This window comes from Perissodus microlepis, chromosome 6 (assembly GCF_051167445.1).
Source record: "Perissodus microlepis isolate ML-2025 ecotype Zambia chromosome 6, ASM5116744v1, whole genome shotgun sequence".
NCBI lineage: Eukaryota > Metazoa > Chordata > Actinopteri > Cichliformes > Cichlidae > Perissodus > Perissodus microlepis.
This window is the reverse complement of record NC_140466.1, coordinates 15358188-15382640: the sequence shown is the minus strand read 5'-3', so window position 1 is coordinate 15382640 and position 24453 is coordinate 15358188. Positions and strand designations below refer to the sequence as shown.

The window sequence follows — 24453 nt, the reverse complement described above, 5'->3', positions numbered from 1 at the left end:
GGACTTTGCTATTTACTTTAGACTTCATTATAGTGTTAATCACTGTCTGCAGCGTAGTACTTATTTCTGCAGTCTCTTTCTCCCTGCAGTTTTTTTTTTTTTTTTTAAAGAGTAACTAGCACTGTCATTTCTATAGGAAAAATAAAATGCAAGAGCAGACACCTGAGGGTCTTCTTGTGACCACTGCTAACCCCTTAACATTATATTTCTAAAATGACAGTAAATCAATGCCTATTATAATTTTCAAAAGCACTTTGTTTGGCTGGTCTTTACCACAGTGCTGGCCTGTGTTGCTGCGTGGTTTTGTTTTAAATCCTAGACGTATCATAGTTGTCGGACATCTGGGGTTATCCTGTTACAGATTGCTGTCTATAAAGCAATCCGTGAAAGAACAGACACCACAGGTGTGCAAATCTGAGTGTAGTGCATATATGGATTAAAAACAAAAAATAGCAGGTTTTTTAAAAAGAAGTGCTTGTAGGTATTTGATGTGGCACAGTGTTTCCTCTGCCCATATCACTTACTGCTTTGTATTTGTTTTTGTCTGTAGCCCATCCATATCAGCTTTTCAGCCTTAAAACCCAATCAGCTGGCATGACAGGTCAGTTAAAACTCAGTAAGTACCTGATGATGTTCTAGTGTGGCTCCATCCTCTACATGTGGATGTTAGGCCTTGTATTATTAAATTTCACACCAATCAGCCACAGCACATGAACACTTGGACTACGCGTCTCCCAGCAGCAGATTTTAAGATGATTAGTGTCACTTCATCTGTGAGTGGTTTCAAGGTTGTGGCTCATTAGTGTGATGTCAGAAGAGCTATGCCTGAAGTGACATTGAAATGTGCACTGAGTTTGTCTCTCTTGTCCTGTCTGAGTTTGAAAATTACAAACATGGTAAGTAGTCGTGGGATGGGCCGCCAGTGTCACCGGGGCTTCTGTCAAAGGGTCAGTTCACCCTGATTTCGCAAGTGGTGTCTAACCTGATTGCTCTTAGTTTTTGTGCTTGCTAGGTAAATTCCAGCATCTTACTAACTTTGCACATTGACATTAAAGAATTTCTGTCAAATGTTTCACACCAACGTGATTGTTCTCCTCTGGGAAGTTCCCTTCAGTCTCAAGAATCATCACTGTTTTTATTCCTTGTAATAAGTAAAATATGCATTTCCCCTGAAGTGTTTTTGGTAAAAACACCATGATTTCAGGATTAGTCTTATATAGCAGTAAAATTTAGGCGAAACTTGAATTTATTTATTTTTTCTTCTCCTTGCTGTCTTACACATTCTCCAAAACAATATCACATTTTTTCCTGAACATGAATATTGTAGCGAGAATATCTGAACCAAAAAGAAGCAAAACAGGACACCACAGGTGAGAGCTGAGGGGAAAGGTTGTTTTAAACTTGGGTGAACTAACTCTTAAATTCTGACATAAGAGCTAATGTCTGTAATACGTAAAGTGAAAGTATTAATACTGGTTAGGTGGTTTTTTGTTTGGGGTTTTTTTGGTTTTTTTTGGGGGGGGGGGGGGTTCAGCTTTTTGGGTTTTTTTTTTTTTTTTTTTTATGAGGGGGGTAGCATCAGGCTCATGTTTGGACCAAGCTATTGGATTTCAGATGAATATGTTCTTTGTGCATAGCTATGAGCCTGTCTAACATGTGCTTCTTATTCATGTCATAACGGTTTTCTGTATCAGATGCTTTATTTCTCTCTCCAGATAGTAAAATAAATATAAGCTGTCATATAAAGTACAGAAATAATACATGTCAATTTAATAAAAATAATTGAAATTTTCTGTTGACACTTGTTTTCTTTAACGGGTCTAAAAAAAAAAAAAAATACATTCTGGTTTATAACATCCACGTGTTCATGCTTGTAGGCATTCAGAAACTATCTGCCCCTCTACGAGTCACTGCTCCGTCAGAGTATTAGTCAAATTTTAACCCCAACTTCATGATCACTAAATGCATGTTAACCCAAGTTAAGGTCAGAATTGTGATTTACTGCTGATTAACAGACAAATAATAGTGAAACAGTGAAAACCTTGACTTTCAGTGGAATCTAATTTCTGTTAGTGTAATAAGTTACAGAATTTAACATCTATTTCCTGTACTTCACATATTGCAATAATCTGATATGTGATGGATGAGCTGCTATGGCTTTTATTTTTTTTATCCCCATTTAAAAATAAAATAAAATGTACTTCAAGTCCTTCCGTTAGTCACGTCACACTAGTCCTTCAGCAGTTCTGTTGGCTTCCGGTTAAATATTGTATTGTTTCCGCTCCTCACCTGTCACATGAATCCTCTGTTCATAGTTATTTTACATGCAAATTTGTTTTCAGAATCAGAATACTTTATTGATCCCTGGGGGAAATTTTTTTTTTTGTTACAGTGCTCCATTATAAACCAACATAAACCAACATTAACAAGACAGACAATACGCTAACTAAGAATAGTACAATATATACATATATATATACATAAGTCACTCAATAAATAGCTGGAAAAGAAACGTAGTTGTAGCAGTAACCAGTGTGTTAAGTGGATGCGTTGTACAGGGAGATGGCCACAGGCAGGAAAGATTTCCTGTGTCGTTCAGTGGTGCTTTTCGGTAATCTCAGTCTCTCACTGAACGAGCTCCTGTGATTGACCAGCATGTCATGGAGTGGGTGGGAGGTGTTATCCAACATTGTCTTTATTTTGGACAGCATCCGCCTCTCCGACACCACCTTGAGGGAGTCCAGCTCCATCCCCACAACATTACTGGCCTTACGGATTAGTTTTTTTGAGTCTGTTGGCATCTGCGACCCTCAGCCTGCTCCCCCAGCATACAACAGCATAGAGGATCGCACTGGCCACAACAGACTCATTGAAAATCCTGAGCATTTTCTGGCAGATGTTGAAGGACCTCAGTCGCCTCAAAAAATAGAGACGACTCTGGCCCTTCCTGTAAAGTGCTGTGGTGTTTTTAGCCCAGTCCAGTTTATTGTCTATGTGTACTCCAAGGTATTTATAGTCCTCCACAATGTCAACACTGACCCCCTGGATTGAAACAGGGGTCAAGTGTTTCCTGGTCTTCCTGAAGTCCACGATCAGTTCCTTGGTCTTTGCCACGTTGAGCTGCAGATGATTCTGCTCACACCATGTGACAAAGGAGTCGACCACAGCCCGATACTCTGTCTCATCATCCCTGCTGATGCATCCAACCACCGCAGAGTCATCAGAAAACTTCTGAAGATGGCAGGTCTCTGTGCAGTGGCTGAAGTCTGTGGTGTAGAGGGTGAAGAGAAAGGGGGAGAGGACAGTCCCCTGTGGTGCCCCTGTGTTGCTGATTACCTTGTCAGACACACACTGTGGGAGACGTACATATTGTGGTCTTCCTGTCAGGTAATCAACAATCCAGGACACCAGAGAAGCATCCACCTGCATCGCTGCTAACTTATCACCCAGGAGGGTCGGCCTGATGGTATTGAAAGCACTAGAAAAGTCAAAAAACATGACCCTCACAGTGCTCGCCAGCTGGTCCAGATGGGTGTAGACACGATTGAGCAGGTAGATGATAGCGTCCTCAGTTCCGAGACGAGGCTGATAAGCGAACTGAACTGGGACGTGGCGTCTTTGGTACAGGGACGAGGCATGATGTCTTCCACATCACTGGTACCCTCTGCAGACTCAGACTCAGCATAAACAGTTTATGAAAGACTCCACACAGCTGGGGGGCACAGGTCTTGAGGACGAGGGGACTCACTCCGTCTGGTCCAGCACACTTGCCTGAGTGAAGTCTCCTCATTTGCATCTCAACCTGGTATTGAGTGAAGGTGATGGGTGGGGGACGGGTGTCAGGAATCTCACAGGAGGCAACAGCACCATGTGAAGAGAGAGGCTGGCACAGTGGTGTGGCTCTGGATTCCAGGCTGACTACAGGTGAGGTTGTGGGGGTGTGAGCAGACACTGTGGTGTCGAATCTATTGAAAAACAGATTCAACTCGTTAGCTCTATTCTCACCTCCCTCAGCTCCCCTGCTGTTGGTTGGCCTGAATCCAGTGATGGTCTTTGACTTGTTAGGTACTTTTGTTCTTACTGTTTTTAACTCTTCTCTGTCACGTGACCTTGAATGTTTTGAAAAGGCTCCTAAAGTAAAACATGTTATTGCACATAGGTGCAAAACTTCATCAAGGTATTTGTTTCACCTGCCATCGAGTAGTTGGTGTACAATACAGTATTCACAAACCCTGTGGCTGTGTGTTAACATCTAGAGGAATTAGTGATGTATTTATTAAACCTGATTTTATGGTTGTAAGCATGAAAACAGTGGACTTGCACCAGTAGTTTGCAGAAGTATCACGAGAGTGTCTTTAATAGTTTTACTTAATAGATTTTTATTTGAATGCATCCACATTCAGCCACTGAAGTAAAGATAACAGTTCAAAAATAAAGCGAGTTCTCAAACTGTGACTCATTATTCAGAAAAATGCTATAAAGCCACCTCTGACACCTAATTGTGGTTTTCCTGATACAAATCTAGAGCACGAAATTAGTTTGTGCAGGTCGAGGTTGCACGAAATGCACTTTTTTCTACCATGCTTCAGTTGTTGATGCATTCAAATGACATTACACTGCTGTGCTAGTTGTTCTGTTTTTCTTATATCTGCTAATTGGAATGTGAACAATAGCATGATGAATGTTTTGATAACTGGAATTCCCCATAAGTCAGAAACGATGAGGATTCTTATCTAGATTAACGAAATACTCTGTAGTTTTGTCTCTAGTTAGAAGGTGAATCGCTAATATTGAAGAATGATCCACTTGTCTTATAGCTGAGACCAAGTTTATTTAACATGTACTGAAGCTGTGAAAAGCCCAAAAAATCTCTGTTACATTCTTCAGTAAAAACTTGAGATCTGAATGTTTTCAGAGTACTTTCTTGAGTTTCTTGATTAATTTTTCAGCAATAAAATATCTTTTTAGCTCCCTTCAGTCACCGGACCTATTTTCTAGTCTCTCTCCAATGATGCAAATTATCATCAAAAAGCAGACACATCCTGTTCACGGACGAGTCTTCAGCATCATTTCCTCTGGGACATACAGAAATACTATGTGAGGAAAGTTTTTTTCCGAAACATGTGAAACCCAATTAATGCAAATAAAGCTCTGCTATTGAACTTAATTGAAGTTAAGACAAAAGAGAGCACGTGCTGCTTCTTTCTTTAGAGCCAGTGCTCAGCAAATACTCAATATGATCCTAAACTGTTTCAGCTGAGGTGTTAAAAGCTTTAATTCATGGCTGTAGGAGGAGCTGATCCAACAGTCGTGATGTTCATTTGTTCGCGCTTCCTCTTGTGCATGTCTTGAGGTTTGAAGGTGGAGCTAATGGAGTTCCTCTTGGTTTCATTTACTGTAAGACACACTTGAAATTCAGTTTTTTACACTTGCATCTCTGCTGTTATGGTTTCCATCAGTGGCTTCCCACAAGATCTTAAGTGTGTGATGTAAAAGATGATTTGGATCCAATACCTTGCTTTTTTGTGGGCTCTAGTCATCACGCAGATTGGGTTTGGTAAGTTTGGTTGTGTTCCTCAGGCTGGTGGCTGGTGGTGGTTTGATCACTGGTTTTTCTTTCAATGTGAATTGTGCATGCGGCACAGTGGTTTGGGTAATTTCTGTGCGAAGGAATCTGAAGTCACTTGGAGTGCTGGTGGATAAAATGATAGAAGCAAAAAAGCGCGCAGGAAATCTGTGAAAATAGTCTGGTCAGATTTATTGACCAGACTATTTATTTATTTATTTGCCTTTTGTTATAGTGTGAAATTGAAATATAGTCACTAGGCAAGTCTAATGTCTATTACAATGATAGATTGTAATCTAGACTTCAAACATACAATTTGTTTTACATTCTGCTAAACAATACTCTTCATATTTAATATATTTGTTGCCCCCCCCACTGCAGTAATTATCTGTGAAATGTTTTAAAAAATACGTGAAAATTATCTTTATTTTTCCAACACTTTAAAACATGCTTATCTAAAATGGAAATTAAAAAGCAACTAGAATGGTTTGCAAATCATTTGAACAATACATTTAACGGAAAAAAATGTAGAGAGATCTTTTGAATTTTTAACATGTAACAGCTAAAGCCTTTTTAAAAAAAAGGAGTGGTGGAACTTATTATGTTTTACAATACTATCATGAGTCAGAGGCACTCTTTCAAAAGTAAAGATGGGAAGTGGTTCACCACTTTGTGATCTTGGCGTAGAGTGCCAGTTGGTGGAACTAGTAACCTGAAAATCTGTCACATAATGTCGTTTGGTTTGAGAATAACATCCTTTTCAGTGAATATCTTCCTTATTTCAATAAATGCCAAACCACATTTTGCATGTAGTACAACAGAGCTGCTCATTAAAGAGCTTATCGTTCGCTAGAAACATTTGTTTAGGTGCATACTGTCTGTATACATATACAAACACATACACCTTCATTGCTGGTATTTACATTTTGCATACCCCAGTTTTATGGAAATTGGGCTAAAAATAAATTATGTTTAGTTCTTCTCTGTTTGTGATGTGCTTCTCTTTTTTTGTCATTTTAATTTAATCTAAAGCTCACAGTGAGATTCGCTTCTTGAAGCGGCATGAGGGTGAATCTGTCGTTCTTCCCTGTGAGATTGAACAGAGGGACCCAGCGCCCTGGGGAGTCTACCTGAAACGCACCTGGCTGAATCATAAAGAAGTGCTGTTCAAGTACACCAAGGAAGACTTTACAGTTGACAATTCTGCTGACAAAAGCCGCATTAGTGTCAGTGGAGACCCGAGCCTTCATTCTCTGAATATCACCATCTCTCAGCTGAACGCCAGCGACACAGACCGCTACTACTGCGAGTTTGTCGTGGAAAATCTTTCCTCTGCAGATGAAAAGATACCATCAAAGACGGAATTCTTCCTCCTTGTTGGTACTGGTGAGTGTACTTTTTGATTTATTTTAGGTTTAGCATTAAACTACACTTACACTTTCCAAACCATATTACAGTACTAAGATGAAGCTTTTTTTCTTTGGGGATGTAAAAAGCGTAACATAGCGTCTCAGCAGTGCCTCAAACATCTTAAAAGTTTAACAGAACAGTTGTTTGTTTTTTCCTAAGTATGGCACATTTCCTCCTTAACATATCATGCCAGACTCATGCACATAATAAAATCAGATTTGGAACTTGATCCTTACTAGTGGCACCCATATCCATTATATCGTTTTTATTCCCTTTCCTTTTGGAGATGTCCCTGAGTCAGTGGACACTTATCCAGAGTACGTGATAGAGAGATGTGCTGGGGGTTCAGCGGTACTCCCCTGCCTCCCCCAACGTGGGGAAGGCTTGGCCGTGGAGGGGGTGATTCTAAAGAGGCAGAAGGGTCGGGGACCTGTTGAGCTGCTGTACAACTCAAAGCAGACCCACAGCGGCAGCCGTTCTTCCTCCTCCTCTCAGTTCCCTGTTGAGAGGGTCCAGTTGTCCTCTGCGCCCGGCCCCGGCGGCATCACCTACAACCTCACCCTGCAGCAGCTGCAGCCAGAAGACAGTGCTTTGTACAGCTGCCAGCTGCTTCTGCACGGTCAACCCGATAGCAGTACCAGCCTAGGGAGACGTGTATTCTTTATTTCTGTACAAGGTGGGTCACATCACAGTGAGAGTTTCTCACCAGGTGACTTCAGCTGACTGGCATTTGCTGTTCAAGATGAAAGAAAAACTTCTTTCCATACTAACTGTGAAAATTTCTAGCTTTTACTAACAAAGCTGCCACTGATGATGTAATCAATAACACTGTGTTGCTGTGGGGCTTTTACAGCCAGCAAAGCTTATGGTCTGTATTAGTTTCACATCAACAATGTTCCAATGTCTTTTGCACTTTTTTTTCTCTGTAGGCATGTGAAAGACTGATAACACAAAGACAATAGCAGAAATTAATATATTGTGCATGTGAGATAAGTTTAATAAGGTGCTAACCAAATCAATCTGATAGCGCTAGTGATGAGAACAGGAATATTTCTGACTCATTTCCTTTGATGGTATCTAGTATTGAGGGGTTGTTTCTGAATGTAGTGTGAACTATATCCTTTAAGCTTATCTTCAATTTGGAAACAACTGCAAGCTTTTTGTTTTTTATTCTAATGAAGTCTTATTTTAAAGTTGTAATCATTTGTGTCATGATGTTCTACATTTCCCCCTCTGTAAACAGATATCCTCTAATCTTCAGCAGGTTTAGGGATGTGTACACTTTGTTTTTAAGGCTTTAAAGGTCATTGTGCTGCTTAGCATATCTCCTGCTTTTAATGTGCAAACCAAATCTTATCAGATGTTTGATAACATTTGCCTATTTATGAACATTTAGGGGATTTTTTTTTTTTTTTGGAGCTGTTTATCCTAAAGTTTGCAGATGTTTCCACACTATCTGATATCCTTTTGAGATATATTATTCGAACTGCAGCTTAAAACTAAGAAGGAAGTGACTTCTGATTCTGATTGTGTGTCTATGTTGAAGAAAGGGGAATGGTATGGAGTTTCACATTTTAAACACGTCTTCCTCTTTCTGCTTCTCCACAGGTAGTCATTGGTGCGGTTGCTCCAGTTACTCCTCTCTGCTGTACGTTTTGTCATCAGCTGTGGGCGTTCTCCTCCTCCTCCTGCTCCTCACTGGATGTGTGTTATGTAAAGTGAGTGTCTTTTTTTGATTGTGATGTGCTACCTTGAGTATGCTCGTACACAGGGGCAAGAGAGTGAAATCTAACTGAAGCATTAGCACAAACAGCACCTGTTTGTTAAGTTCATGGCTGATCTGCAGCTCACCACAGAAACCACACTGGTTTCACAACTTTGTGCAGCCAGTTATCAACATGTTTGTCTTAAAGTTCAGTGAAGAACACTTTCAAAAACCCTCTTCTTCTTCTTAGTTTAACAAATTTGTATTATTTGCTTACATTATGTGCTTAAATTGGCCTTTATTTTTTTCCAAGCAAGGGTCAGGTTAAGAGTTCCCACTAAGGATGTCGCCTTGAGAGAAAATGACAAACTTTGATTTTGACACAGGAAATTGAGAATGTGTGTTAAGTCTTTATTTTACTTCTCTTCCTCGCTCAATGATTGTCAGGGCAAAGCACGCCACAATGCGAAGTCACATAGTCCGGCCCCTATCTACGAGGAGATGAAGTCTCCCAGTCAAAAAGAGGCCCCTCTCCGTCTGAAGGACATGGGGTGCTCCGAGTACAGAGACAGCCCAGCGAAGAGATCCTCGTCAGAGAACCACTATGAAACTCCAAGAGCAGCTCTCAACAGCATCAGAACCTAGAGCGACACTCGCAACTCCAGTTAACACACAGAAGAAAATGTTGCAGTTGGACATCTGTGCCTGAACTTGGCTGGTGGTGTCAGTTCACTTTCTGGTTTGGCGTAAATATTTTTCTGGCTATGTGCATCCTTTGTAATATTTTATTGACCTGCTGTAATAAAATCCATCTTGAAATTCAAAGCTGGTTTGTCGTGATGTGCGTGTGGAGGTTTTTTCTGCACACGTTTCATTTCATTTGTCATCTTGTTTTTGTTGAGTCCATCCATCACCCTTTAGGGGGTCTCCACAGTGGATCACTAGTATCCTCCTTTCAGTATACTGAGTCATCTGAGGTTTTCCTCATTTCTTCCTTCGTGGCATCTCCATATTTAGCATTCTTTATTCCATGTCTATGCTTTGCCTTGCTTCAACTTTTCTTTTTCCTTTTCATACAATATTAACAACAAAATTAGCTCTTAGTCAAGTTTCCTGGTGAAACCACAATTGGCAGTGTTGATGTCTGACTAGTTCCCCTTCCAGAAAGCGTTCACATGGCACCGCAACAAATTCCTCTATTGCTACCATGAGGCCCAGGAAGGGGGGAAAACCCAGCATGGCCTCAGGTCATTGAGAGCGAAAAGACAAACATGTACCTCAACTAAAGTGGAATCCTCCCTTTACTTATCTACTTTAAGAAGCTTAGCAGTTGGCTGTTTAAACATTCAACTCAGTAACCCAATTAGGCCCAAAGCAAGCACACAACACTCACACAAACCCCCCATGAACTGACTATGTTACTATACTTGCAGAGAGGGAGAAACACCACACAGACCAAAACTGATAATATTTCACACCTGCCCAGGTGTCAACACACACCACAATTGCAGGTGCACAACTCAAATTAACTATGCAAAGAAACAGCTGAAATTCAATCAAGCTCTGAGGGCTTTGATAGAGCAGCTGTGACCCAGCTGTGACCAGTGTCACTGTCACTGAAAACAAGCCACACCACCTCAAGGACATCTGCAAAGAGACATGCCACACAAAAAGGCTGAAAGGACAGCCAGGTGGAGGGTTCATCAGATAATCTGTACCTCATGTGTCCTTTTGAACCGTAGCATTAAAACACACCGTTCTTCTTTTTCTGTGGGTCTGAATGGCGCTCTTCCTCATCACCTGAAGGGATGTTTTTTTGTGAGAAGGGGCCCCCTTACCAGAGAGGCACTCCAACAAGTATGTCTCTGGCTGGATGCAACAGACGCAGAAAAGCAAAGAGCATAAAGACCAGTGGTGGTGAAGACAGATATTTAGTGAAACTTAGGTTTCACTCAGGTTCATAGAAGTGAAGTGTGGTTGAATGATTCATATTTCTTTTGAGTATACAAACTCCTTACATAGGCAAGTTTCTCTTGTAAACACTGAATTTTATTCATGTTTATTTCTTTGAATGATTGAGGCCCTCGCGGCATGCTTAGATGCTGTTGGACATTTTTTTTGCTGCCTGTCACATGTCTCAGTAATCTCTGTCTAATGCATTAAAGAGGGAAAGCAACACAAAGCAAACTGCAGCAGCTCTGGATTAAAAGCCAACTTTGTAAAACTGAGTTAACATTTTGTTCTTTAAAGTCTGGACTACTATAGTGTTAACCACTGTGTCTGCAGACACCAACGGTGCAGTGTACTGCTTATTTATTTCTGTGGTCTCTTCCTGCCTGCCGTTCTCAGAATGACTAGTACCGTCTTTTCTATAGAAAAATAATACAACAAGAAGTGATCATGAGCTGTAAACAGCTTTTTACCATAGTGCTGGTTTTTATTGTTGGGTGGTTTTGTCTTGCTCGTGCTATATTCTGAACTTTGCATAATTATCAGTCATCTGTGGTAATTCTGTGTTGGTGATTGCTGTGTATAAATCAACCAGTGGAAAGACAAATGCAAGAAGTGTGCATTTCTGAGTGTGTACTGCACATATAGATTAAAAATAATGGTAGTAAAAGAAGTACTTGATGTGGCACAGTATTTTCTTCAGCCTTTAAACCCAATCAGCTGTCACAACAGGTCAGTGAAAACTCAGTAATTATCTGGTTGCCATTATTGTGTGAGTCCATCCTCTGCATTTGGGTGATAGGCCCATGTATTACATATGAATATCATACCAATATGGATATGGTGCTAATGCTCCCTATGTGTGGTTAAATAAAATAACAAATGAGAGAAAACACTTAATGTCAATGCTACTAGCAAACCCCTGATATCACAAAGTGATTCACTGAAGAACCCCTCAAGAACCTTTCTGGGTATGCTACTACTACTCCTACTACTTCTACTTAGAACCATTTTAATAATGATTACACAACAAAGTCATTCTTTGAAGAATTGGTGGTGAAACTCTTCCATTAAGTTCTTGCAGTTATGTTCAACACATGAGTGTTTTTCAACGTTTGTGATGTTGGTTAGTTACACATTTCCTTTTGTTCGTGTCTTGAGGTTTGAACGTGGGCCCAACGAAGTTTCACTTTGCCTCAAATGTTCAAAGTCCTGATCCATTTGCTGTATACTCGCAGTTTATGTCAGTAGATTACCTTCTAGGCTTCAAATAGTGCTTTGCGGTGGTGTAACAGTGCCTGGCATACCTTCGGGCTTTTGTCATCACACAAAGTGGGTTGGTAAATTTTTTTGTGCAGCTCAGGCCGGTATTTCGATATTTTGGTGTCAACTTTCAGTGGGAACTGTACGTGCAGCTGTGGTAATTTCTGAGCTGAGCCACAGGAAGTCACTTTCTTAAAGAGCTAGTGGATATTTTCTAACATTTCTTATAATATGATTTCAAAATATACCTCGAAGCCCAACGGCCATAGCGTCGTAAGAATTCACACACACGAACGACCGTCCAAACTTTTTTTGATCACCACAGCAATAACCAGCTGTGAAATTTTTATAAAATAGAAACCTGTTTTAGTTTTAAAAAGTTAAAGAAAGCAAGACTGTGATGATTGTAAAACAATATAAACCAAACATCCATATATAACTGAAAGCGTTATTGATTTTCAGATGTGCGTGGGTGTCGACGAGGTTTACGGTCAGTGAAAATGTTGGAGGTAAGAGGCCAGACTACTCGAGCTGGAACAATTTTTACAACCAATGCATGCAGAAGAGCAGCTCTCAAGGCTTACCACATGGAACCATAAAGCACATGCTTGAAGTGAAAATTTTCATTCTTCCTTCTCTTTTGTGGTATCCTCTTAGTGACCATCAGCCAACCTCTGGCTTCTTCGTGGCTCTTACAGGCTCTGAAGCATACGCTTTACATCAGTTTCACAACAGCTATGAACCTTTCGTTGCATGTTTGTGTACAAGCTTAGTTTCATGACGTGGTTTCAGTCAGTTACGAGGATGTTTGTCTTAAAGTTCAGTCAGGAACACTTTGAAAATCCTCTTCTTCTTGTTTGTTTAATACATTTTTATTAGTGCTGAAATACAGTATTTTTTCCCAGGTAAGTCATGTCAGAGTCAAGTAAGAGTTCCTGTTGAGGCCGTCATCTTGAGACAAACTTCGATATGGGAAATCGAGAGTGCACGTTAACTCTGTTTTCCTCTTCTTTCAATGAAAGTGGAAAGTGCGCCACCATGTGAAGTGACATCCTCACACCTAAAAGGAGATGAAGTCTCCCAGTCAAACAGCAGACCCCCCTCCATCTGGAGGAAATGGTGTGCTCCGAGTTCAGAAGTGAAGTGAAGAAATCTAAATTGAAACTACAAAACCCAGAGAGTGCCTCTCATCTCAACACCATCATAAACTACAACAACTTGTCAACTCATCTGGTCCAAACAAATTTGACTCCAGTTAGCACGCAGAATCTTTCCATTATATATAATATGTTTTGAATCTGGTGCCTATTGCCAGTTTGTAAACATGTTTGCATTTGGGTATTTCTGTAAAGACTTTATTATAAATGAGCAGTGAGCAAAATGACTCAAAGTTTCTATTGTAGTGATCACAAGTACAGCATGTCTTTGTCCCGTCTTCCTCTGCTCACCCCCAAACGGTAGCAACAGAAGGCCACCCTTCCCTGAGCCTGGTTCTGCTGGAAGTTTCTTTGCTCATAGGGGGTCATATGGTTGTCAGGATTTTCTGTTTTCTTTGTATTATTCTAGTGTCTTTACCTTACAATATAAAGCGCCTTGAGGTAACTGTTGTGATATAGCACTATACAAATAAAATGAATTGAAGTATTACTACAGTATGTTAAAGTAACACATTTCCGATGACTCTCAGAAGAAAAAATAAAATGAAAATGTTGCTGATAAACAAAAGAAATACAAATGAAATTCTTGTACATCGATCAGAACCTTAATAAAGATTTCCCTTGTGTTTTTTGAGACAAAAAAGTAAGATGGTGCCTGTGATATGATGGAATTAACTGTAAATTAAATTATGGTGAAGTTTAGTACAGCAGTCTACAATGAATGTATGTGATAGGAAGCAATCACATACATTACTCTGCAACAGCCCCAATCCTACACAGTACTGGTTAGATGCTATCGCTGCTTTGGCAGTACTGTATAATATGGGGCTATTGCAGAATAATGTATGTGACTGCTTCCTAGGTCTGGCTAAATAAAATAAAGAATGTGAAAAAGCACTCAATGTCAGCGCTACTGTGGCTGCTACTATAATCGTTTCAATAGCAAACCTGCAAGCAAAAGCATAAAGGAACACTGAAGAACCTTTCTGGGTTTCCTTTGGGATCTTATTGTTATGTTCTAGAGTATGTGTTAGTAACTTTTTAACATCTTCATTGTGTTAATGTTTAAAGAGCTTAGCTTGTAATGTTAGTGCATGCTTCCTCTTATTTGCATCTTTAGGTTTGAATACAAGGCAAATTAATTTTCCCTTGGTTTAACTTCTGAGTCCTGATGCATTTACTATTTATACTGTGATAGTTTAGATCAGTGGATTTCCTCCAGAGCTTAATCAGTGCTTTGTGGTGGTGTAAAAGATATCCAGGATTGATTACTTGCTTTACCCGTGGACTAACTTTGTTTGCAGCTCAGGCTAGTAATACGACAATTTGATTTCTTCTTTTAGTTTAAATATTTTGTGAAGCTGAAGAGTGATTGCGGTCATTTCTTGACCATGGCAGCCCTCTGCTATGTGCAAGCTGTCCCTGAGACAATCCAGCAGATAACTGCTGGCCACTTGGTTTTGACGTTCCATCTATGCCTGCATCTTGCACTCTGCTTTTATGTTTTTTTATATCAGCCACTTCTTCTGCCAGTTCTCACTCCCCTTCTGCTTATTATCCGTGCAGGGTCCACTATGTAGGGCAGTGGGTATAGGGCCTAACAGAGTAAATGGTAATGGCATGGCCTGTACTTGTATAGCGCTTTACTTAGTCCCTAAGGACCCCAAAGCACTTTACACATTCAGTAATCCACCCATATATTCACACACTGGTGATGGCAAGCTACATTGTAGCTGGGGCGCACTGACAGAGGCGAGGCTGCTGGGCACTGGCACCACCGGGCCCTCTGTCTTGCCCAAGGACACAACGACCGAGACTGTCGGAGCCGGGGCTCGAACCGGCAATCTTCCGATTACAAGACGAACTGCCAACTCTTGAGCCACGATCGCCCCAGAGGATGTTGCTTGGAGGATGAAGACTGTTTCTGTTTCTGTCTCTATGGCCAATCCTTCTGATTAGTTAGGGCACACCAGGAGAGATTCACAGGTAACAGTGATGCTGCCAGCTGATCCTGCACAGTCAACCCGATAGCAGTAACAACCTAGAGAGATTAGCATTGTGCATGTCTGTACGAGGTGGGTCACACCACAGTTTCTAGCTTTTCCGAACACTATCAATATCACTGGATGACTTTTCATTGATTGGACTCGGTGCTCTGAGGCTCTGAAGCACATGCTATGCATCATGTTCCCATTTCACCTTATTTGGCTGTGCAGTCAACTAATAACACGATCAAACTAAGACACATTAAAAAGAGATAAAATTCAAGTTTTACGTATGTTTTTAGATTTTATGTGTGAGTAAGTTTAATGAGATAGCAGCAGAAACATCTAATGGTACTGGTGATATAAACTGGGAGATGGGGAATGGTATCTGATAGTGAGGAGTAGTAGCAGCGATGCCATGTAAGGGTTAAAGAAGTCAAAAGAGATGGAATAGTCTATAATAACTAAGAACTACAATATTTTTAGGTCATGACAGTATATGCAGCCATTAACTGCTACTCATGATTTGTCTTGTGATGAAATGTTCGCAAATGAATGAGAAATCATCTGTCATTCATAAATGAAATGTTTTGTTGGATTTGAAATTTTTTTTACTAGGTTAACTAACTATTAAGAATTGAGCTGAAGCACAGTGTCCGAGAAACTGAATCTTGCAGGATGTTCTGGCCTTGCGTCGCATAGTTGTTCCAGTTTCTCCTCTCTGCTGTGCACTTTGTCATCAGCTGTGGGAGTTCTCCTTCTCCTGTTCCTCGTTAGATTTTTGGTGATGTATGCAATAAGTGGCTTTCTGATTACAATGTGCTGCTTTGAATATACATAAGAACGCACGTGCACAGTGGAAGTGTAATAAGTACCTGCTTGTTACGGTCATGCCTGCTCGGCAGCTCACCACAAAAACCACACAGGTTTCATGTGCATGCAGTTATCAGCATGTTTTCTTAAAGTTCAGTGAGGCATATTTTGAAACCCTCCTCTTCTTGCTTGTTTATTACATTCATATTAGTGATAAAATGCAGTCTTTTTTTCAGGGTCAGGTCAGACTCAGGTTAAGCTTTTCTGAAGAGTTTCGGTTGAGGATGTGGTCTTGAGAAAATTTGACAAACTTTGATTTTAACACAGGAAATCAAGAGCGTGTGTTAACTCTGTTTGTACCCTTCACTGATTTTTGATTTTCCTCCACCCTTCCTCTCTCGATGACTGTAAGCGTGAAGCTCACCACCGTGCAGAGTTACATCCTGAACCCTCGATTTACCAGCAGGTGATCAAAGAGAAATGTCCCAACCCAAAACCGAGCCCCTCTCAAGTTAAAGGAAGTGGAGTCCTCTAAATAGCAAAGAAATCCTCGTCGAAGAACTCCTGTGAAACCCCGACACCGTCTCTCACCAGCTTGGATGAACTCAAACAACTTTAGCGAGCCCAAACATACATATATATACAGTTACACAGAATTACAATAATTAGTCAAAAAATTTACTTAATTACTCCCAGGAGAAAGTAATTAATTACATTACTCGTTACATTACTTTCATGTTACTGTAAAATAGCTGAAACGCATTGTCTCAAAATTACCGTTTATCAATACAAACCAACTCACTAGCTGGGCCCACATCTTCATTTTAGGCGGGCAGCGTTTTTTTTAAGAGATAAAGGCGAATGGCTTAATCAAGAATTGAGCTGGGGTTTGGGGAAGGCCTCAATGGGGACTGGCAGCAGCTCCCAGGCCTGGCAGAGGGGATGGAAGGTGGAGCCCGAACATGAGAACAAACAGCTTGTAGAACTGGGTGGGTGATATATATATAGATAAGACCCGGAAGGGGTGTGTTTGGAGGTGAGGTCCCGCTCCTGAAACACAAATCCCTAGCCTAATCTAGAAGAACCAATTCTTGTAGATTCCCATCCCTACTCCCAGGCTCATAGACAAAAGTATAACATTCATTTTGGAATTGAAATATTCCAATATTCCAATTCTTTTCAATTGATTTTAATCTTCTGTGGGTGACATGAGTCTATTTCTTCAACCTCCTTAGACCCGAACTCTTCCATGGCATGCATTTTTAATTTCTCTTTGATATTTGGGCACGCTAGGCTCTGATGAATGTAAAAACAAAGAATTTCAATCTATACGAGTCTTTTTGGACTGTCAGGAAGACATCATGGACTTATTGGTGTTGCCGCATTTCTGTGGGTTTGGCTACAAACAAGGCATTTCGTTGCCTTGTACCTGTGACATGTGCAATGACAATAAAGTTGAATTCTATTCTATTCTATTCTAATAAAGCATGAACTTTCTTTTCATTGAGGAATTGAAGTTTCTACATTTGATGTTGATACAGGTTAAGTTTGGCTATTGCAGATCCCCATCACTGTTACATGAGCATGGGGCTAAGATTCAGAAAGTAAATGCACAGATGTACATAGCTCAACACACTTGCATGCTGTTGTTCAAGCATTGCTGAACATTGTGCATGGTTTTATATTTGTAATGCAATAGAGTTGTGGGTATTTTGTGATATCGTCTGATGTAAGCTTTTCAGTTGAATAAAAATAGACGTGCAAGACAGTTTGGCAATCTCTTGCTAAATATATGATGACAGTCCTACCTTCTAATAACACATATTTAAGAAATATTAAGGGCCTCAGTTTCAAATTGTGGTCAAGTCAGCCCACACGTGGAGAAACAACAACCTCAGTTTGTATCTGAGGCCGTCTCTGCTGCTGCAACAGGAAACAACGTCTTCTCCCCTCCTCTCGTCTCACTGCACCCATGTCTTCCTCATTTTTATTTTTTATTTTTTCCATTGTGCTTTAGTAAACACCCCACTTTATAACAGCTGCTGGGGTCCCACACAATGAGGTTTATCAGACCAGTCGACAGCTGAGGCTGGTTCTGTTATAAGAGTGTGGGATCTACTGTTTGAATAAAATCTTTATCAAATACGGTAGATATTAATAGAAGCTCGAGCTAATTCAGTTTTGGTTGTTACACCAAAAATGAAAATTAGTCAAAACATTATATTGTCAGTCATTAAATTTCACAACATTAAACAAGGCCTTGTAAGATTGCAAGGCCTGCGAGTATAACATATCACATGAAAGAACATGGAGAAAGCTTGCCCTTTGGTGCAGGGGTTGCTCTCTGTAAGTACTCTTGTTATGGCTGAGCTCAGCTCCTGAAAAACAAGCCCCTGTAGCAACTGACTCTGCAGAAAGTTGGCAACTTCTGCCTCGGATCCGTTTACCCCACTCTGTGGCTTTACAACTGTTCATAGCTGCAGTGCTGTCGTTCCCAATCACTTCCATTTTGTTATAATTCTGTTCCAAGCTGGAATTCACTGAGTTCCTGAGAGTTTCACAAATGTTTGTAGAAGCAGTCTGCATGCCTAGGTGCTTCATTTTATACACCTGTGGCCTTCGGAGTAACTGGAACACATGAATACAATGAATTGGAAAGCTGAGAGAAGACTTTCTGCAATATACTGTAGGTCAGAGTCGCTAACAAACAAACAAGCCAATTTTAAAAAAAAAAGAATTAGTGGTCAATGAAAATGATCTGTACTGGACTGAAAGCGAATGAAAAAGCAGCCACTGTCCAAAGAATTTCCTCTTTTCTTTTTTTTTTGACTTGTGTTTTACACTCAGAAAGCCGGGAGAACTATTCCACTAACCGCTTGGTTAGTTTTTACTTCCTTTTGTTTGTGTCTTGAGGTTTGAAGGTGGGGCTAATGAAGTTTCACATGGTTTCATTTTCAATGAATCTAGTTTTGAAGTCCATTTAAGAGTCCTGCCATCTACAATCTCATAATTCTCTCCAGATCTTAGTTACTGCTTTGTGGTAGTGGACCAGATGTCTGGGATTCAGTACCTGTCTTACTTGTGGGCTTTTGTCATCACACAGACTGGTTTTGGTAAGTTTTTTTTTTTTTTTTTTTTTGCACAGCTCAGGCTGGCAGTTTGATCGTTTGCTTTTTTCTGTGAGGCTGAACTGAAAAGTCACTGAATAATTTCTGGGCTAAGCCACTTTTTAAAAGTCCTGGTGGATAATCTCTTACATTTGTTATAATATGATGTTAGAATATACACTTTTCACTGCTGTTTACTGTTTATTTATATGTATGTACTGAATGTATACCATTGTATGCTATTACACAAGCCCAACTTTTTTGAAAATGCGCTTTTAAGTAAGTAAACAGAGAGTTTATTTATATAGTCCTTTTCAATATGAGGAACAGTTACAAAGTGTTTTGCATAGGTATCAGTAAAAATCACTCAGGAAAGCGAAATGAACACACACAAACTGTGCAAAAGGTCACAAAACACAACCACAACCCAAATGTCTATTGAACAAAAGTTTTAAGCTACTTTTCAAAAGAGGCCACACAGTCACGGGTGCAAAGCGTGAGTGGTAAGTTGTTCTAAAGTTCTTGACTGAAGTTTCGTCCCTGTATGTAGAATCACAAGAAGGACCCTATCTGAGGGCCTAAGAACCCAGCTAGCTTTGGTCAGACGAGTAATAAAAAAGCGAGAGGAGATTAAAACAGAGATTAGTTACAAATATATTTGGGCTAAAAATAAATAAATCACATCAATTTTGTTTTTTATTCAAACTAGAGGGTTTTTTTTGTTTATTTCCAAAACTGTTGAGTATAAAGGCAAAAATCTCTCTACTCTTTTCCAAAGGAAGTATGTGGTGCTGTTGTATTGGGAATTGGACTTGTTTGTCTAGCACATCAAATCAAGTCGACTCGTCAGCTTCGTTGTTGTGCTCATCAAGCCTTTCCTAAACCATTTTTGCTTTGTGGCAACGACACTTTATCCTTTTGAAAGAAGCCATAGCCACCAGGGAATACTATGTCCATGAAAAGCTGTACATGGTCTGCAAAACCACTTAGGCAGGTGGCATGTGTCAAAGTAACATCCACATGGATGCCAAGACCCAAGGTTTCCCAGCAGAACCATTCCATTGTGTCCAGTTATGATGCTTTAGTGATTTCAGCAGTCGACAGGGGCACTCTGACTGGTCTACACACAACCAGCATCAACTTTCTTTTTGGCCAATTTGAGTTATAGTACCCGTCTCTTGGAGTACAAAGCATAAGACGGTGTCTCAAACATCTTGAAAGTTCAGGTCTGATTTTAATATTTGAGTTGCCCAAGTTTCTTCTCTTTTCATATATGCAGTTTTTATCAACTTTTTGCGTAAGAATTTGAAATCAAAGATAAATTTGCTCATTAACACATGGTGCCAGATTCCCTCTGAAGATGGAGCTGAGGACAGAGGTGAGCGGACATGGAGGTGACAGAGATGTGCGTCTGGGGTTCAGCCATGCTCCCCAGCCTCCCCAAACATGGAGGAAGGCTTGGCTTGGGAGGGATGACTCTAAAGAGGCAGTCTTTCTCCTCTTTTTAGTTCCCAGAGGGTCCTGGATGACTTTTCATTGATTAGATCAGGTGCTACGGAGCACTTAAAGGCTCTAAAACATAACCTCTGTATTACAACAGCACCGTTCGCCTTTTTACAAGTTAGTCTGTGGGCATGTGGACAACTGACGAAACAAAGTCTGTAAATGACATCAAATGAGCCAGTGTTGTATGTGAGAGACAGCTTAAATAAGTAACTGTACAAATACATCTGGTGACACTGCTGATATAAATGGGGATGTATGACTCATTGTCTCGAATAGTATACAGTAGTCAGGGATTTTTGTATCAGTGATGTGTGAGAGTTAACCTAATTATAAATAATGCAATAGACTTTTTGGATTGTAAAGAAATAAACATTCAATAATTGTTCAAAGATGCACTCACCATTTTTCTTAATGTTATTACATTTTTGTAGATGGCAATAATGAATGAGAAATGATCTGTAACGTATTCACAAGTCAAATGTTTGTGAAGGAGTTTGTGTCGTTTTGAGTCTTGGAGTATCAATCAAGAATTGTGCCAACTGTGCAATAAGTATGATGTTAGCACAGGGTCAGAGGTGCTGAACGTCTCTGTCTGGTTCCTCGTAGGATGCTTTGACCTTGTGCCTGCTGGTGCTCAGTTTGGTGGCTCCAGTTACTCCTTTCTGGTGTACACTTTGTCATCAGCTGTGGTTTTTCTCCTTCTGCTCTTCACTGGATTTGCGGTGATTTCTAAAGTGAGTAACTTTTTATGTGCCACTTTGAATATACATATATACACGAGGCAAGAGGTGGAAATGTGTCACAAGTATTTCCACCTACACTGCCTGTTTGTTGCAGTCAAGATCCTCTGCAGCTAACCACAGAAACCCCCACTGGTTTCAAAACTTTGTGCAGCCAGTTGGCACCTTTGAGTTAAACCCCCTCCTCTTCTAGTTTATTTCAGTTTATTTGAGCGCTAATAAAATGGTATCACAGGACTTTTCTAACTATAAGTCATGTCTGAGTTAGGTTAACACTTGTTCTTAAATTTCCACCGAGGATGCTGCATTGAGAGAAAATGATACATTTTGATTTCAACACAGGAAATTGTGAGTGTATGTTAATTCTGTCTTTTTTCTCCTCCTTTCACAATGACTGTCAGTGCAAAGGATCTCAGAGTATGAAGTCACATGAAGCCGATGTCTACGAGGAAATGGGTGGGGCAACACCTCCCAGTCAAACACAAGCACCTGCCCATCAGAGGGAAATAACAGAAGCTTCCCAACAAAGTAAACTTCACCTGGGGAACCCCTATGAATTTCAAGAGGTGCTCTCATCAACATCATAAACTAGAGTGTCCAAAAACACTAAACTCCAGTTAGTGTGCAGAATTCTTATATCTTTTAAATCTCCTGCATATTGCTAGACAGCTTGTATTCTGACATTTTTTTTTTTACCTTATTATAAAATAACTTTGGCTGCTTTTGCTGTGATCATAGTGATTAAATGCTCTGTACATTACTGAATTTTATTCTGCACTCCGTTACATATCCCAATATACATATCCTTTCCAGTTACTTAGCAGTTGTCTCAGATTGGAGTAGATAGTGGTAAGTTGATCCGTTTTAGCAGACAAAGAGCCAAATAATCTGTCAAAGGGCTTCGTTCTGGTGTGCGGTGACTCAACTCAGCAGAAAGCCTGAGCTGACAAAGGAAGTAGATAATCAGTGTTGCAGTACTTGTTATCTCTAACTGAGGTTTTTAGGTTTTGTGAAGACAGATAACACAAAGATATACTGAACTTATCTTGTAGTGCATTCACCCACCTTTTTACACGTTAAACTGAACATTTGGGTTATGTAACAGGGAGAAGGAATGAAGAATGCATGGTTACATTGTAACACTGGTTCTTTGAGTAAGTAGACTAGCCAGTATAGGTGGAAGTAAGCGGTTACATATGGAATGTGAGTGAGTCTCTTCACTCAGAGAACCAGCATTACAATGTAACCATACAATAATACAAAGTAACATTTTGAAGGAAACCAGTAAGAAAATGTTAATGGAAAATAATCAGACGTGAATTGAATCTGGCGGGGTTTCATCTAAAATGAACACCACACCTGGCCCTGCACCAGTCCAGCACAGAGGGCTGTAAACATCACCACAACACAGAAAACTAAGCAGTTTATCCTAAAGCAAAATGAACAGCACAAAATTATTATATTTCAGTTAGCTCTGAAAAAAGATAGAAATCTGTACTTGTTGCAGGGAGAAATGGGAGAAATGTTTCATCACTCATCCAACTGATTTCTTCAGTCTCAGTTGACCGCAGGTTTCCCAGCTTTATAAACCGAGCAGTTGCATAACATTCAAAACTAGCATCATTGCCTAACAATAAGCCATAAGATCGGTTTTGCTTTTATTAATTTGAAACTGTCATGACCGTTAGTGTTGTCATCAATATAGTTAAATATAATAAATATAGTTCATGCAAACAGTCATGGCAAATTACCTGTTAACAATGAGAAACTGTTGTGGCTCAATATTTGGCATTTGTGCTGATTTTGATTGTTTTGCAACTTCATCTACACAACTGTACTGTTTATAGGATTGAGGAAACTTGCGATGAAAGGAAATTCTAACAACGAATCAGAAATTTTACCGTCGTTGGGACAAGGTTGGTGAATACTCACTTCTCACCAATTGTGTCATATGTTAATATGTCTTTTTTTTTACATGCTGCATCGTACTGTTTTCTAAATGTGTTTATTTGCTGTGGTTTACTGTAGCTACCACTGTTTCACTTACTATCCCAGATTTGTTTGTGTGAGCATTGTGTTGCAGTTTGCATTAAAGGCATTTTAAAGCAAATGCAGTCTCAGTTTCTTTTACTATGTTGCAGGTTTAAATATTGTTTATTCCTTTGATCATACATTTGTTCTGAGACTCCAAAGCCTGATTTCTTTTTTAATAGCAGTTGGGCTAAATCAAGTGGAGGTGGGCTTTTTTCTTTTGTTTTATCACTTAAAAAATACTTTGCTATGAACATTTGTCTCTGTATGGCGCTATTAAGTTACGTAGCAGTCATCAGTTAGTGAGTGTTATTTAATTGTAGGTTTACTGGCTTTAGCTACTGGCACCAGCTAAACTAACTGTGTGTGCACAGACAGCCCTATAAACACACAGTCAGTGGTTTCCTCAGATCAGGAGAAGTAAAGTGAGGCTGTAGTGCCCAGAATGTGTTTGTTTCCAGTTACAATGAGTTATTTTGGTCTAAGTTTCACTTCATGTGCAACGCTCACCTCTGGGAACTCAAAATGTTTGGTGAGTCTGTCTAACCCATCACACTCTGTGAAGTCGTACATAAATTAAATGTTCTGAAGGATTTTACATCACTTTGACAACCTTGACTTTCAGTCAAGAACTGAACCAAATTAACTAAGAAAAGAATATTCAATTCAAGTTTATTTATATGGTGTCAAACCACAACAGTTATCTCAAAGTGTTTTATACTGTAAAGCAAAGATGGGCTGGTTCTTGTATAGTGCCTTAAACAACATGCCTCATTCACTTATTCATACAAGTATGTTTTGTCTGCACCTAAGTTCTAACATTTTCAGACATCCAAAAAAAAGAAAGAAAAAGAATCCATTTAAAATACACAGGAAAGAGCGCCGGTTTGTGGAAGCTGCTATATTGTCCTGCTATTTTAAATACAGCAGCTGAGACGGACACGTTTTGCCTGATCTTGTTTTATGTATCTAGCAAGAGATCGACCACTTACAGACCTATTGTACACCTTATAAGTTGTTTTTTTTTAAACTGCTTTCAAACTATGTATGATCATTTAACAATTGTACATGCTTATTTTCATCCTGATCATCAGAGCTGTAACACATCAAAACATGCCTAAACATTATTATTACTTACTGTGAGACATGCCACCCTTCCACCTCTGGACAGCTGACAAGTGGGCTAGACAATAACTTAAAACAGCTGGTTTTAAGTTATT

At 39.8% G+C, this 24453-nt stretch overlaps 1 protein-coding gene across 2 annotated transcripts; it reads left to right on the top strand.

Annotated features, from left to right (window-relative positions):
- Nucleotides 1-1885: 1885 nt before the first annotated feature.
- On the top strand, nucleotides 1886-23306 carry cd7al (cd7 antigen-like). 2 transcript variants are annotated; one of them, XM_084930999.1, is made up of 5 exons: nucleotides 1886-5557; nucleotides 6599-6952; nucleotides 7263-7652; nucleotides 8585-8694; nucleotides 9129-9506. In XM_084930999.1, the coding sequence occupies exons 1-5, from the start codon at nucleotides 5497-5499 to the stop codon at nucleotides 9324-9326; spliced, it is 1113 nt and encodes a 370-aa protein (XP_084787125.1). In that variant the 5' UTR covers nucleotides 1886-5496; the 3' UTR covers nucleotides 9327-9506. The 2 variants fall into 2 exon arrangements, with proteins under 2 accessions (XP_084787125.1, XP_084787127.1); XM_084931001.1 differs by lacking the exons at nucleotides 7263-7652; nucleotides 8585-8694; nucleotides 9129-9506 and adding exons at nucleotides 21069-21196; nucleotides 21604-23306.
- The last annotated feature ends 1147 nt before the right edge of the window (nucleotides 23307-24453 follow it).

What these genes read in the sequence shown, in the direction of transcription:
- cd7al (XM_084930999.1), top strand. Translation starts at nt 5,497, where the DNA reads ATGATTTGGATCCAATACCTTGCTTTTTTGTGGGCTCTAGTCATCACG. An exon ending in CATCACGCAGATTGGGTTTG is followed by an intron (nt 5,558 to 6,598) that starts GTAAGTTTGGTT and finishes TTTAATCTAAAG; the next exon opens with CTCACAGTGAGATTCGCTTC. An exon ending in CTTCCTCCTTGTTGGTACTG is followed by an intron (nt 6,953 to 7,262) that starts GTGAGTGTACTT and finishes TTCCTTTTGGAG; the next exon opens with ATGTCCCTGAGTCAGTGGAC.